The sequence below is a fragment of the Durio zibethinus genome, chromosome 11 (genome assembly GCF_047325235.1).
Source record: "Durio zibethinus cultivar Kanyao isolate XHJ-2024 chromosome 11, ASM4732523v1, whole genome shotgun sequence".
Lineage (NCBI taxonomy): Eukaryota > Viridiplantae > Streptophyta > Magnoliopsida > Malvales > Malvaceae > Durio > Durio zibethinus.
In genome coordinates this window covers 27,665,714-27,681,099 of record NC_143172.1, presented here as the reverse complement: position 1 = coordinate 27,681,099, position 15,386 = coordinate 27,665,714, and the positions used below count along the sequence as shown (strand labels likewise).

Sequence of the window (15,386 nt, the reverse complement as noted above, 5' to 3'; positions counted from 1 at the left end):
AAATTATTTAAGATATTTGTGATAAAAAACGTCTTAAATAATTTCTTTCAATTTTTATAAAGAGATTATTGAAGACGTTTGTGGTAAAAAAATACATTAAATAATTTTTAAATTGTAAACCTTAAACCTTAAACCTTAAACTCATAAAAATTTAAGTAAATTATTCAAAATATTTTTACCTAAAAAATATCTTGAATAATTTCTTACAAAAAATTAAATGAGATTATTAAAAGTATTTTTGTTTAAAAATATCTTAAATAATTCTTAAACCTTAAACTCTAAACTCATAAAAATTTAAAAAGATTATTTAAGACATTTTTATCAAAAAATACATTCAATAATCCGTTACAAAAAATTAAATAAGGTTATTCAAAACGTTTTTAGCAAAAAATATCTTGAACAATCTCTTTTAATTTTTTATTAAGAATTATTTAAGATATTTTTTGATAGAAATGCCTTGAATAATTTTCATTAATTTTTTTTATAAGGGATTATTCAAGACATTTTTAGATAAAAATACTTTGAATAATCCCCTATCATTTTTTTTTATTATTCAATGCGTTTTTTGTTAGAAATACTTTGAATAATTAAAAAAAAATTAATGAGGTTATTCAAAGCATTTCTAAAAAAAAAAATGTCTTTAATAATCCACTTTAATTTTTATGAGATAATTATTTAAGACGTTTTTTACAAAAAAATAGCTTCAATAACCTCATTATATTTTTTGTAAGAGATTATTCAAGATATTTTTTAAACAAAAATACATTGAATAATCCTCAATAAAAAATTATAGGAGATTATTCAAAGTATTTTTATAAAAAATGCTTTAAATAATCACTTTAAAAAAATTAGAGTGGATTATCCAATTTTTGATTTTGAAACATTGGTACTGTTAAAAATTTGTCAATTTTTCTCGAAATCAAATTACCTTGAATCAAACATTAAAATTAAATACCTAATAATAAGATTTCGTAATAAAATATATGAATTCCTCCGAACCAAATACTCATTTAATAAATTAAAACTCATAAATTCTTACAATAAATTATGAAATATATAAACTTTCTCAATAAACTAAAATTCAAACATCAAACAAATATAAGTTAATAACTAAAATTTAAACATAATATATGATACAAGATAAACATTAAAGATATTTTGATAAATATTTTGAATTATGTTAAGTATCGTATAAACTCGATCTCGATCTAAATCTATCATTCAAAAAATCAAATCGATTCAACCAAACCCAAAAATCATTTTTTCAATAAAAAAATTGACCCTAAATGATTAAATTGGGCCTACACCCAACGATTTTGAGTTAATTTGCTGTCCCTAAATTGATGAGAAAAAATAAAATAAAAAACCGAAAACTCTTCTATTTACGCTTTTCAAACCAATATGTTCTTTTGGAAGTGGTCGTCATTAGCTCAAAAACCAATTTCCTTTTTGACTGCTTAAAGATTCAAAGTAGCTTCAGCCACACACAAGGACTCCTTCCAAGGTTTTGTCCTTTTGCAAAGGGGAGGGGGGGAGGCCGGGCCTCTGTGTCTTCTTAAGGCTTTCTTGGCCACTAGGCCAAGAAGCTGAAGACGACTCCTTCCAAGGTTTGATCTATGAAATTGGGTTGGAACATGCGAATGACCAATAACTGTCTTCTCTATTTTTTCCTTCTCTGCTCAGCCAAACGACAGAAATGGGAACAAGACCTTTTCCTAACATCATTTTCTCCGCCCAATATGATTAAAAAAAGGTTCAACAGTTTTCAAAATGAAAATCCAAAAGGAATTGCTCTGATTGTAGCATGTTGCAAGAAATACATGTGCGAAACAGGCTTTGTGGGAACATAACATTAACGCTCATATCAACATTAACGCTCATATCAACAACACGACCAGGCAGAGTTTTATTTTCAACCAGTTTCTTGCTCGAACTCCTCACCTTCGGATTCTTCTGCATTGTCAGCATCGTCATCATCTGCATCATTATCATCATCTTCTTTATCAATATCAGCAGTAGTCTTCCCAATCACAACCAAGTTTCTGTTATTATCTCTGATTTCATTCAACTGCAAGAATTTGATTAGACAAGTGTCAATAAAGCTAACACCTGAATTTGTGAAAGAAAAACTCACCCGGAAAACATTTGAAACTGCCCAAATAAACAACAGCTTCTACTAACTTCTAAGTTCTAACAATCCGAACTAGTAACATCTTCTCACTCTCATGTTGAGCAATATGTTAATAAAATGTAAGTCACCAATGCCATAAACTACATATAACCCAAAATAGAGTTCACAAGGAAAGAAGCCAAAGACAGGGAGATACAGGTAAAAAAAAAAAAATCTACGCATGTTATCAGTTGATTGCTGTCTAAAGATGAAGGGAACTGAAAATCATGTAATAACCAACTAACCCATTAAAACTTCAAGTTCTGGCATAGAAGATCCAGTACACTTCCTACCTCAACTTCAAATCTGTTTCATGACTATCTTTCGACCTAGCAGTCTAGCACTATTAGGAGAATGGACAAGCAAGACCCAGAGTATATGAAACAATCGTTTTTAACAGAATTTATGAGCTAAATCCTGAACCGGATGGTCCAACAATATTCAGTGTACATGCATGCAATGTGAAGTTTCAAAGCCTGCAGCATAGAAGCCATTTCACAGTGGTCGGCAGTTGAAAACTTTTAAAGGACTAGATTCTTTAAAGTGCAATTGAACTCATTATCGTAACCGTAATTTGTTCAAGATGTTGCCCGAATAGTTTAGAAAATTATCAACAATACTATTCTCTTTCTTTAAAAACTTAGACACGGAGCATATCAATAGAATTAGCACTTGATATTCTAGTATCAACTTTGGTAATACCCAGAAAAGAAATGCTGCAACAGAATTCTGGTTCCCAAAGAAGTTAAAGACTCTTATGGCTAACTTTCTCTATGAAATCACATCCACTAAATCACAACAAATACAAATATGGTTCTATCAATATTTAAATTTAAGCCGCAAAGTCTTCAGAAAAAATTTTCCTTTTTACCATAATAAATCTCTTTCAAACACAGTATCAAAACTCGGATTCATTAAAATATGAATAATTTAATTAACAAATTTTTAAAATTTCTTTCAAAAAAAAAAAAATCTAACGTCCTATTAAGCAATAAAAAATAATTTACCCTTTTCCCAATAAGCAATTACTGTACTGTTTCTTTTTTTTTTTTTTTAATTTTATTTATGTGATAGAAAAAAATGCCGTGATAGAAAAAGGGGATAAGAAAATTTGGAAGTACCTTTTCTTCGAGATTAGATTCCTCCATGGCGAGAAGGAGCTCTTCGTTTTGGGGTTGAGGCCATTGTGATGGAAGCAAAACCGACGTCGGAATAGTCCTCGTAGTCGATGGGAACTGCGTCATGAACGCCGGGAACTGTAACATCCTTTCTCTCTTGTAATTCTCAAAATAATATCGCCTTCACTTCCTTGCCAGTTTAAATTTCAGTCATGGGCTATTGGAAAAGGCCTTGGGGCATTCCATGCTTCCATTCGGGCTGTAGTATTTGTCCAAACCTAACCACGGACTCAGAGTCTAAAACCAATTGTTTTGTCCAACTTAGCCCATGCATTTCAGTACTGGGCCGATTACTCCCAAATCAGCCATCAATTAAAATTTTTTTATTTTAGTAATAATCTAACAAAAATAGGAAAACATCAAGATGATGTTTGAGAATTTGGGTAAGGTGTAAAGGAATATTCTAATTTTAAGTACATTTGGTTATGCAAATTAAAATTATCTGTAATCCATTTAGTATGTAAGCATGAATATGAAGAATTTTTGAACTAACAAAAATGAACATAATTACTAATTATATTTCTAAATTATTAACAATATATTTTATTACATATGCATACATGTGAATACGAAAGTAATAGATGAAAATAAGATGTGCATTTTTGGATATGAATATATGAAAAAAAATATAATTTTACTATGGTCAGAGAGAACTTTGAATGGATATAGATTAATTCCCGCCCTATCCATACAAATATTTGCAGAAGAAAAATAGATTACAGGAGTAAAAAGCAGATTGTGAATTTGGATTTTGTAATGGAATAGAAAAGCAAAAGTGGGAATAAGATAAAATCCAAATCCCAAACCCCGATCCTTTCCTCTTTTATTTATCTTATCATCAAAACTCCTAATGAAGCTGTGATATATATAAACCTGTTTTCATCTTTGAAGAGCCAGCCTAGGCAAATTAAAGCCTAGCCAAACCAAGCCGACCGACCTAACTTTTTTACTTTTCTTTTTCCACCTCTGGCTTCTCTCTACAGTTTTCTATTGCTTTACTACTATATTTGTATTTTATTTGTTCTCTTCTCCTCTCTTATTTCGTGTCCTTTTCCTCTCGTGCCCACGTTTCTCTGGATGGCTTCACCTCCACTTTATTCTCCAGTACCCGCCTAGCTTCGAAACCCTGTTCCAAAATTTCCTTCTTTACAAAAGTCTTATACTAAAGTAATACGTTTCATGAGGCTGTACGTTTACGTGTTGCAAGCCAAAGACATGGCTGTTAAGGACACTTACGTCAAACTCCAACTTGGCAAGTGCAAATCCAAGACAAGGATTTTGAGAAATACTTTGAACCCGGTTTGGAGCGAGGAGTTTCTTTTCAGAGTTCATGATGCTGGTGAACAACTTGTAGTTTCTGTTGTTCACCATGATGATGATTCAGTTTTCTTCAATGCTGCCAAGGATTTGGTTGGACGGGTTACCATTCCGGTTTGGTTGGTTGCCGATGAAGATAATCAAACCTTGCCTCCAACTTGGCTTTCTCTTCAAAAGCCTAAGACTGGGAGGTTTATCAATAAAGATTTTGGTTAGTGCTCTTTTTGCTACTTTTTTTTCTTTTGCCCCTTTCAAGTCGTTATTATTATTATTTTTTGGTTAGATTTTTGTGCAAGTGTTAATTTTTTTAAAATAAAAATGCTCGGTGGTTTCAATCTTTGATAAATGGATATTAATCTGCATTTTTGGTTTTTTTTTTTTTTTATAGCTCTTTGGGGGTGTATTGTAGACTTGTACGCAGTAGTATAATTGATTGAGTTGGATGGGAGTTTTATACTTTAAATAATTGAAAAGATTCAATGAAATTTAGATACTGCATTGATGATAGCATATGTATTCAATTGAGCTTTTCTAGATTATGTTTTAGTATCAGACTATAACGTTGTTCGTCTGACAATTGGAAAGGTGAGCTAAAGTTGACTATAGACTAGATACTCTGGCTCAATTTTTTTTTTCTTCATTTGTTTCATGATATAATGAATTAATAATTTTTCATTTTTGAATCGAAAGTCTATTTCTAAGCTAACTTTTTCTGTTCTAATGGTGTATTGACATGTTCCTCAGATAGATGAAGCCTCCATATATTTCTCTTGCATAGGAGCTGGGGCTTGCTCACATGAGTTGCATGCATAGTCGCACACAACCGAATTGCTCTGCAACAACATTATAATTTCCATCGTTTTTAAGTCAATCAATTTACATTTCATGGTAAAACAGGGAAAAGAAATAGAAAAACACTTCAGATGAGCCTGTGAATTTGTCTTGGCACATTTAAGCATGCCAATGATGTGATTGCTTTTGATAACAGCTTTCATAAGCCTGAAAGGTTTGTTAGGTGCCCTCAAAGTAATTGAATGGCAGAATTGATGAATCAATTGACTTAAAATTTGAAATGGCGGTGTCCTCTCCAACTTGTATGTATGTATGTGTGTGTGTGTAGTCTCCTACCTGAATACTATGATGGATTTTCAATTTTGCATTGGATATCCAAACGGCTCTCTTAATTAATTGAGATAGCTGCTTGTCGGTACATCTCTCTTTGCTCTGCTTAATCTGTCAATGGAATTATGGAATTATGGAATTATGCTTGCTGCCTTAAGTTTCAGGACTTCCCTGATAATTTACATTCTGTGTCTCAATTGAATGCAGGAAAAATTCTACTCACAATTTCTTTGCATGGAAAAAGGCATAATAATTCAACCAACCATATGCGCAATCGGACATTTATCATGAAGACTACAAAGAAGTTGAAAGCGTGTGCAAATTATCTCAAGACATATTCAATGCCAAAGCTCCAGGCCTGAAAATCAGCGAAGGGAAACACTTTGTGAAGGCTATTGCAGGCCGTCTTGAAAAGCTTTTCACTAAAAATGAGGAATCCTCAAGAACCGATGATTCATCATCAGACTATCCACTACAGTATCTGATCATGAGGATTCCTTGGAGGGACACCCCTCTAATTGCAGCTTTGAAGAAGCAATTGAGTTGATGCAGTCAAAGCACAAGCAACTTGAAATGTCTGAAAACCTTGAGGGAGGCATCCTTCTTGATCAGATGTACACAGTATCCTCGTATGATCTAAATAAGTTTCTTTTTGCACCTGATTCATAGTTCAGGAAAGACCTGGCAGAAATGCAGGGAACAACAGATGTCCAGGAGGGGCATTGGACATGGAAATCCGGGGATATTCCATGCTTAACACGAGTTGTTACATAAACAAAAGCTCCAACAAAATTAGTAAAGGCTGTTAAAGCAACAGAAGAGCAAACCTATATCAAAGCAAATGGACGGGAATTTGCCATCCTGATAACTGTAAGTACTCCTGAAGTACGGTATGGAAGTACATTCATGATTGAGTTGCTTTACAAGATAATGCCCGGACCAGAGCTACCAGCAGGAGAATAATCATCTCATCTCATAATATCATGGAGAATTAATTTCAAGCAGAGCACGATGATGAGAAGCATGATTGAAGGAGGAGTTAAGCAGGGACTCAAGGAGAGTTCTGATCAGTTTTCTAGCTTACTAGCTCAGAATTTGAAGATTCTAGATCTCATGGAATTATCAGACAGGGATCGTGTGCTGTCGAGTTTGCAAACTGAGCACCAGTCAGATTAGGATTTGGCAACTGAATACTTTTGGAATTTCACTGTGGTTTTCACCATCTTCATGGTTTTGTATTTCATGTTGCATCTTTTACTTTGTGATTCTTCCAAAGTCCAAGGCTTGGAAATTGATGGGCTTCATTTGCCTGATAGTTTTGGAGAACTTATCACAGGAGGAATTTTAATTATACTTCTGCAGCGTGTTTACAACATGGTTTCTCACTTCATACAAGCTAGGTTGCAAAGAGGTGAATATTACCTTACTTTATACATACTTTACTAGTAAACTTGAGACGCAATCGGAAATTACTTCTGCTATTCTTCCCAGGATTTACTTACAATTGCAATCTGTTTTAACAGGAAACGATCATGGGGTCAAAGATCAAGGTGATGGATGGGTTCTCACTGTAGCTTTGATCGAGGGTGTTAATTTGGCATCCTTGGATTCAACCGGTTTTTCAGACCCTTATGTTGTTTTTACCTGTAATGGTAAAACGAGAACAAGCTCTGTCAAGCTACAGACTCATGATCCTTAATGGAATGGTAAGTTCTTTACTTAAAAGTTTCAGTGCATCTCGTTTATCTATTCATTTTTAAAATTTTTTTTTCTCATGATATCTGCTAACCTGTTTTGATGATCTATGCAGAGATATTTGAGTTTGATGCCATGGAAGAACCCCTATCGATCTTGGATGCTGAGGTTTTTGATTTTGATGGTCCTTTTGACCAGCCTGCCTCACTTGGGCATTCTGAGATCAATTTTTTGAAACATACATCCACCGGACTAGCAGACTAGTGGGTCTCCCTTGAGGGAAAGCTTGCTGAGTCTTTTCAGTCAAAGTTGCACTTAAGAATGTTTTTGGATAATAATAAAGGAGTTGAAGCTATTAAGGAATATTTAACAAAGATGGAAAAGGAAGTAGGCAAGAAGGTAAAGACTGAGCCAAAACTGTTGATATTTTCCAGAAAATAGACATTATGTAAATCATTATGTGCTGGTTCATTCATCCATTAGAGTATTTATTTCGTATTCTTGATGGCAGCTAGTTACTTTCAGCATCTAGTTGAACAGGTTGGCCTTTGCAGAAATCTATACACAATTAGTTTTTTATTTTTTATTTTTTTTTCCAGCAGAAATACTTGTCTAACCCATGCTTGGTACTTTGCAGTTTAATCTACGGTCACCACACAAGAATTCAACATTCCAGAAACTCTTTGGATTGCCACCGGAAGAATTTCTTATCAGTGACTTCACGTCGCCCGAAGAGAAAACTGCCTGTGCAGGTGCTATTTATGGTTTCCATATCTGTACGTGAACTTGTTGAAAGTAGAGTTTTTCGTTCAACATTTCAAATTCACATCATCAAGCAGACATCAAATGAGTGTGTTAAATTCCATTTTGCCATGTGCAGGACTAAAAACTATAAAATTGCAGCGATGGTTTTTTCCGCATGGTTTAGCAATTTTTTTTTGGATAAACTGCATTTTTATTCATCCAAAGTTAGCAGGAATCTGCTACAATATAACTGTTTTACAACTTAACAAACAGATGAAAAGCAAATAGTTAACAGCTTATTTTAAAAATTCTACATTCAGATTCTAATCTTCTTTAAGTTTTTGGTTTATCATATCTCCTGCAATATGTTTCAATTCATGCAGCCTGTATCTTACAATTTCCTTGACTTTGTCTACCATTTGTGCAGTCGTCATCTCCCTTTGTTTGAATATCCTCTGATTCCTTTCCCCTCATATGAAATATATACATGTGTTCCAGGCAATTCTTAATAGAATTGAGATCAAAGCTTTCCCTTTTAATCTGTTTTCTGCTCAGCTTAGTTCTGTGTCCCAACTTCCTACTTTTCTATCAATGTTGCATAGCTGAAGGATCTTTTGCCAAACTTCTTTTGTATAGACACACTCAAAGTAAACATGGTCTCTTGTTTCATCTTCATTGTAGCATAAGTTGCATCTACTATCAATTTTCATTTCCCATGATCGCAACCTATCCTTCATTGGAAGCCTATTTAAAATTGCCATCCACGTTATTAGTGAATGTTTTGGGATGTGATATTTGAACCATATTAGTTTCTGCCATCCCACTTTCCGTTGGTGTGGTTTGATCTTTTCCCGTACCATGGTAGTATCATAACGTCCTTTTGGAAATGGTCATACCTTTATTCTGTTTTCCTTTTTGATGAAATTTTGTGCGATCTGCCTTATTTGAAGCAATTTCCTCCAATTTCAACTGCTAGTTTGCTTGGCAGCTACTTGCCATATGGTCTTGCCTTTCAATTCATAAGCTTCGATCCAAGCGATCCATAAAGAACTAGCTTTTGCAATTATCGACCAGATGTTCTGCAAGACATAAGCTAGATTCCAGGTCAAGATATCTTTAACTCCAAGCCCTTCCTCAGACTTAGGATAGCATATTGCCTTCCAACTTACTCTAGCTCCTTTTGCTGATCCTTCTTTTCCTTTCCAAAAGAAACCAGAACATAACTTGTTTATCCTTTTCAGCACATGTTTTGGGAGGATGAAATGCCTACACCAATAGTTCTGCATGCTAAAGAGCACTGACTGTACTAACTGTAACCTGCTAACGTATGATAAGTGTCTTGTAGCCCAGCTGTTAATCCTTGCTGTTATCTTGTCAACTAAGGGTGCACAGTCTTTCTCTGTGAGCCTTCTAGACACCAACGGGACCCTAAGGTACCTGACTGGTAACGTACCAATCTTAAACCCAGAAGCTTGCTGGATTTTGGCAAGTTCTTCCCTGCCAACCCCTACCTGATAGAGCTCACTTTTCTCACAGTTCAACTGTAGGCCAGACATAGTGTAAAATGCCTCTAACACCACCTTTATCCCTATCACTGAGTCCAATGTTCCCTTTGCAAAAATCAACAAGTCATCAGCAAAGCAAAGGTGAGTTAATTTAATTCTTTTGTATTTAGGATGATAATCAAAGACACCATCTATGGTAGCAGCATCCAGTAGTCTGGACAAAACATTAATAGCTAGATCAAACAAGTAAGGGGAAAGCGGATCTCCCTGTCGCACTCCCTTTTCTCCTTTAAAATAGCCTACAAGTCCACCATTAATCGATAAGGAGAAGAAAGAAGTAGTAATGAAACCTTTTATCCATCCTATAAACTGATTCGGTAACTTCATTGCATGCAAGACTGAGAGTATGAAGCTCCAGTCCATTGAATCAAAAGCCTTTTGAAGATCAATCTTAATTGCACATCTTGGAGATAAAGTGGATCTGTTGTATCCTCGAACCATTTCTTGAGCTAGCAATACATTATCCGTGATGCTTCTACCTCCTATAAATGCACTTTGGTTACGACTTATTATCCCAGGCAGAGTTTCTTTTAATCGGTTAGCCAAAATCTTAGCGATACATTTGTAGATTGTGGTGCAGCAAGAAATCGGTCTATAATCCCTTATACTGTTAGGATTGGTGCATTTAGGAACTAATGCTACTATTGTAGAGTTGAAAGCAAGTAGCATATTCCTAGTTTGAAAAAAATGCTCTATAGCCTTAGTAACATCATTTCCTACAATGCTCCAAAGTTTGTTTGAAGAAATGAGCATTAAAACCATCAGGTCCTGAGGATTTCTCACTATTTAATGAGAACATTGTCTTCTGAATTTCCTTTTTAGTTACTGGTTGTATGAGAAAATCATGAGCCTTTGTAGATAAGGTCCCTTGCAGGAGCTCTGCCAAAAACTCGTGTGCATCCTGTAACATTTTGATCCATAGTTCCAATTAACTTCTTGAAGAAGGAGGTTGCTTCTTGCGAAATTTGGTCAAACGTATCCAATCTCTTCCCATCTGAATCCATTAAGACTCGTATGGTATTCTTTTTATGCTTTGCTGCTACCAAATTGTGAAAAAATTTTGTGTTTTGATCACTTTTTTGCAGCCATCTTATTCTTGATTTCTGCCTATAATAACTCTCTTCAGCCTTCATCAGGTCCTTGAGTTTTTCATATAGCCTTCTCTTAATCATAACCAATTCTTTTGGTGGGTTTTGAGTTAGAATGGCTTCCTGCATTTTCTAGCTCTTTCCTCTTTGTCTGCACTCTACTAGACAGATTACTATAGTTTTAAAGATTGAACTTCCTGAGCTCCAGTTTCAACCTCTTTAACTTCTTATGCCATATTAGCATCGGGCTACCTTTGATAGGGTCTTCCCAGGATCTTTCCACAATTAACTTAAACTCTGGATTCCCTGCCCAATAGTTAAAAAACTTAAAAGGCTTTGGAGGGGATTGAATTGTCATGCTGAGTTTGACAAGTGAAGCACAGTGCTCAGATACTTTTGGAGCTAAGAACTCAACATGCGACTGTGGGAGAGCTAAAAGCCAAGAGTCGTTTATTAATACTCTACCAACTTCCTTGCTAAGTAACTTCCTAATTGATGGTAAGACTAAGTAAATTGAGATCCAACATAAGCATGATCAAACAAGCCTATTTGAGTTAAGCAATTCTGAAAATCCTTCATCTCTGAGTTTGCTGGTTGATCTCCATTATAATCCGAGCTTTCAAAGGGATGGATTATAATGTTAAAATCCCCAGCCAAAATCCAAGGGTTGTCTTGCACTATACCACTGATGTGAGTTGAGTTCAACCACAAGTTCCTTCTTTGAACACCGTCGTTACTCCTATAAATGGCAGAAAAATAAACTTTCCTGATTTCATATTGTAACACACAAGTAACACTTTGCTCAGAAAACTCTAGTGGGTCTACTTGCACATGATCTTTCCATAATAACCATATCCTTCCGTTTGGAGATGCTGCATAATTGTGAAGAATACCCCAACCACGAAAATGCTTCTCCAGCACAGGCTGCATTTTATGATGCTTTATTCTAGTTTCTAATAAACACACAATATCTGCCCTTATTCTATTTATTCTATCTACTACACTTTTTTGTTTTTGAGAATCATTAAATCCTCTAGTATTCCATACTATCAACTTCATGTTGAATAACAACTAGGCTTACCTCCAGAGGCAGTGGTTCCCGCCTTAACCTTTTTCCCCTTATCAATTGGACCTTTCTTCTTGCTTTTGAGGGCCTTTATTAAATCAGCGACACCTGCAGCTGTTGCTTTCTGTTTCTTTGGTGAGTATGGAATTATCTCTTCAGCCTCATTTTTTGAACTTTGATGTACGTTACCTTCATCCACTACCAATTCTGATTCCTGCACAGCTTCTAGGATCGAGAATCTATTAATAGAACCTGTTCTAGCAGTTGAGAGTGCAATCGGAATCATATTCTTCCTTATGGCACTATCTGGTTGTATCTCAACCACTTCAGTCAACTTTGCCTCCTGCATAGCCGTATTACCTTATCTTTAGGCACCCAGACCATTGCTTCTGTCTTTACTTTCTCTGTACAAGCTTTATCATTGTGCCCAAATACACAACAGTGCTTGCATTTCTGTGGCATCCATGTAATTTCAACTGAAACAGACATAATTGATCCATCCCTTCTTTCCACTTCAATGAACTTTGGCACTTCCGTACTTGCCTTCATCTCAATACAAATCTTTGCATATGCCAGTCTCTGCTTATTTGCAGTGATCGAATCCATATATAATGGATTACCTAGGGCACTCGCTATATAGCTAAGTCCCTTTTTCGTATAGAGCTCAAGTGGTATATTGCCCAATTGCACCCATACTGGCAGCATTTCCATGTTAAACTCTAATGATCGCATTCCTGGCTCCCATTTCTGAACAATCAATGGTTTGTTCTGGATATGCCATGGCCCATGTTCTATCACCCAATCCCTAACTTCCTCGTTTGGGAATTGAATGATAAACAGATTCATTCCAGCAGGCTTGATCTCAATTAAACCGCTTTTTCCCCATAAAACATTAACCATCTTTTGAAACAAACTGAAATTTGGCATCCTTCCAATGAACTGAGCTACCAACGAGCTTTGCCATTGATGGATACCTTCCTCAAAGACATCATCAGGAGGTTTTACAGTTATTCTGCCATTTGTCTGTTGAGGGGGAAAGTACTCCAACGCTTGATCCACTGGGGCTGCAAATAGATTCCTCCAATCCATTTGCGATCTCCTTTCACTACCTAGCAGATCGACAATCTTCTCAGCATTCAGCCCAACAACCACGCAGTCCTCATTGTTAATCTTAGTATTACACTGATCCTTACCAGAATTCTCAAAGGGAGAGGATTGTGAAGCAAGAGATGGTTTCTTTGACATCGCCGATCGCTACTCTCTCAAAACCCCAAATTGTAATGTGCAGCAAAATAAAATTTTCATTTGTCAAGACAATTCCATATCTTTTCTGCTCCTGGATAAAGTTCTGCAATAACTTAGCTAAGTTTTGCACCTTTTAGTAGCGTGCACAAACAAAAAAAAAAAAGAAAAAGAAAACAACGGTTAATTACCATTTAATAGTTGCTTTTCGGTTCCATGGGGGTTTGAGTTCATTGTGAATAAAATGGAATTGTATGCATAGGTTGCCAGTTCGAGTTTTCAGAAGTTTTTTATTTAAACTGACTAGTAAAGGACAGGTTACCTCATATAGCACTCTTGCATGACAAACTCCACATTCTATGTTTTGTCCTGAATCCAGACCGTGAATCTAATGTCTCCGTCTTCTTTTTCATTTTTAAGCAATACGTAGCTTGAAACAGAGAATTGTGGATAGAGGGCCGGCTCTTTTTATCTGCCCGAATTGTGGGGTTTTATCCCAATTTGTTTGGACATAAAACCAAGTGTTTCTTCCTTTGGGAAGATATTGAAGGCATCCAAGCGCTTCCTCCATCACTGGCGTCTTTGGGTAGCCCTTCGCTAGTCATAGTTCTGCGAAAGGGTCGAGGTCTTGATGCAAGGCATGGTGCAAAGTCCCAAGATGAAGAAGGAAGACTAAGATTTTATTTTCAATATTTTGTGTCGTTCAATGTTGCTAGCAGGTATTAGTATAATAAAATTGGGCAGTGCAGCTCTCTTGGACATTATCTAGAAGATTATCTTCTGATTCCTGTCATAATATATCTATTCGTAAAAAAAAAAATGATTATCTACAATATTATACAACAGGACAATAATGGCCTTGAGGAGAACAAGAACTCTGACGCCTGATCCAAAAGAACAGATTGCTGAGGAGCAGCAGGATCAAGAGGAAAGAGCCATCACACTCGAAGAGATTGGATCCATTCTGGAAGTTGAAGATGCAAAGATGTCAAAGATTTATACTGCCGAACTCCCTATCAGTGTTAATTCTGGAGTTCCTGACTCTTGTTTTGTTTTTATGCATCTAGGAACTCATATTGCGCTGCTGTCTTTCTTGAGTGAATCCATGAGATTCGCAGAAGGCAAATATACAAGGTTTGGTGGAGTCTCTCTGTCTCTATACGACCTCCTGCTATCTATTATTGTTAGGATGCTTATTAACAAAAAGAAGTATGCATTTGATGAACTTGTTTGACTATTTTGGGGGTGGAACTGCTTTGGCATCCATGCAGATAACATCTCTGATGGGAATTTTTGATGGAGGAAAATTGAAGCACAAAGTTATGGAAAAATCAGGTTGTCTTAATTATGCAACGGTTGTTTGGGAACCCGTAAAGTCTGGTGTTTCTGAAAGACAAGTCTCTTACAAGTTCAACAGCCATGTTTCAATCTTTGGAGGGGAAGTCAGCTGCACACAGCAAAAATCTCCTATTGCAAATGATCAAGGGTGGATTGTAAATGAGGTCATGGTGTTCCATGACGTCCCATTCAGTGACCACTTTCGTGTATGTCAAAACCATATCCGTAATTTCACATGCACCCTTTCACAGCTAATGGCTTCTTTACTATTTACACATTTCTTTGTTGTCTCTCTCTAATTGCAGGTCCATTTTATGTACCAGATTGAGAAGTCTGGGCTAGCTCATAATGCTTGCAAGTGTGATGCTTACATTGGGATAACCTGGTTTAAAAGCACCAAGTTCCAGCTGCGAATAACTCGAAACGTAACTCAGAAATTCTTTCATCGATTGAAGGAGATATTTGAACTGGTTGAGAGAAAGATTCTGTTTGCAACTCGACGGGATAGTTGCATTTGACGTATCTTCAGTAATACGTTTCTTTTTGCTCCTTATTCAGAGAGTTTTGCTGGAATTCTTCGATCATTCATAATCTTAAATACCCAAAAAAAAAAGAAAAAAGAATACAAACGTTAAATAAACCAACAAATCAATGAGTACACCAACTTTTCATTTCCGATTTGTGCCTTGTATCAAATTATTTTGGTTATTCTTATAATCTTATCAAATGTTTCAGTTGAAATTTCATGCTTCTCCATTAAAAGAGAACATTTTATGCTTTGTGTGTTTTTCATCTGAATACATCAATAACGTACAAAACCATATCTAAACAACAAAATGATATAATGTACTCATCAGAAAG

At 35.6% G+C, this 15,386-nt stretch overlaps 1 protein-coding gene and 1 pseudogene across 1 annotated transcript; one reads left to right on the top strand and one right to left on the bottom strand.

The window, feature by feature from the left end:
* Nucleotides 1-1,710: 1,710 nt before the first annotated feature.
* LOC111289328 (transcription termination factor) lies at nt 1,711-3,539 on the bottom strand. The gene is made up of 2 exons (XM_022880288.2): nt 3,292-3,539; nt 1,711-2,068 (listed from the first exon to the last, which is right to left on the bottom strand). The coding sequence occupies exons 1-2, from the start codon at nt 3,433-3,435 to the stop codon at nt 1,913-1,915; spliced, it is 300 nt and encodes a 99-aa protein (XP_022736023.1). The 5' UTR covers nt 3,436-3,539; the 3' UTR covers nt 1,711-1,912.
* A 927-nt stretch (nt 3,540-4,466) lies between these two features.
* On the top strand, nt 4,467-15,078 carry LOC111289329 (C2 and GRAM domain-containing protein At5g50170-like; annotated as a pseudogene).
* Nucleotides 15,079-15,386: the final 308 nt, after the last annotated feature.

Coding starts and splice junctions, on each gene's coding strand:
- LOC111289328 (XM_022880288.2), bottom strand. CDS start 3,435: ATGTTACAGTTCCCGGCGTTCATGACGCAGTTCCCATCGACTACGAGG. Junction 2,069..3,291: donor AATCTAATCTCGAAGAAAAG/GTACTTCCAAAT, acceptor AAATTCTTGCAG/TTGAATGAAATCAGAGATAA.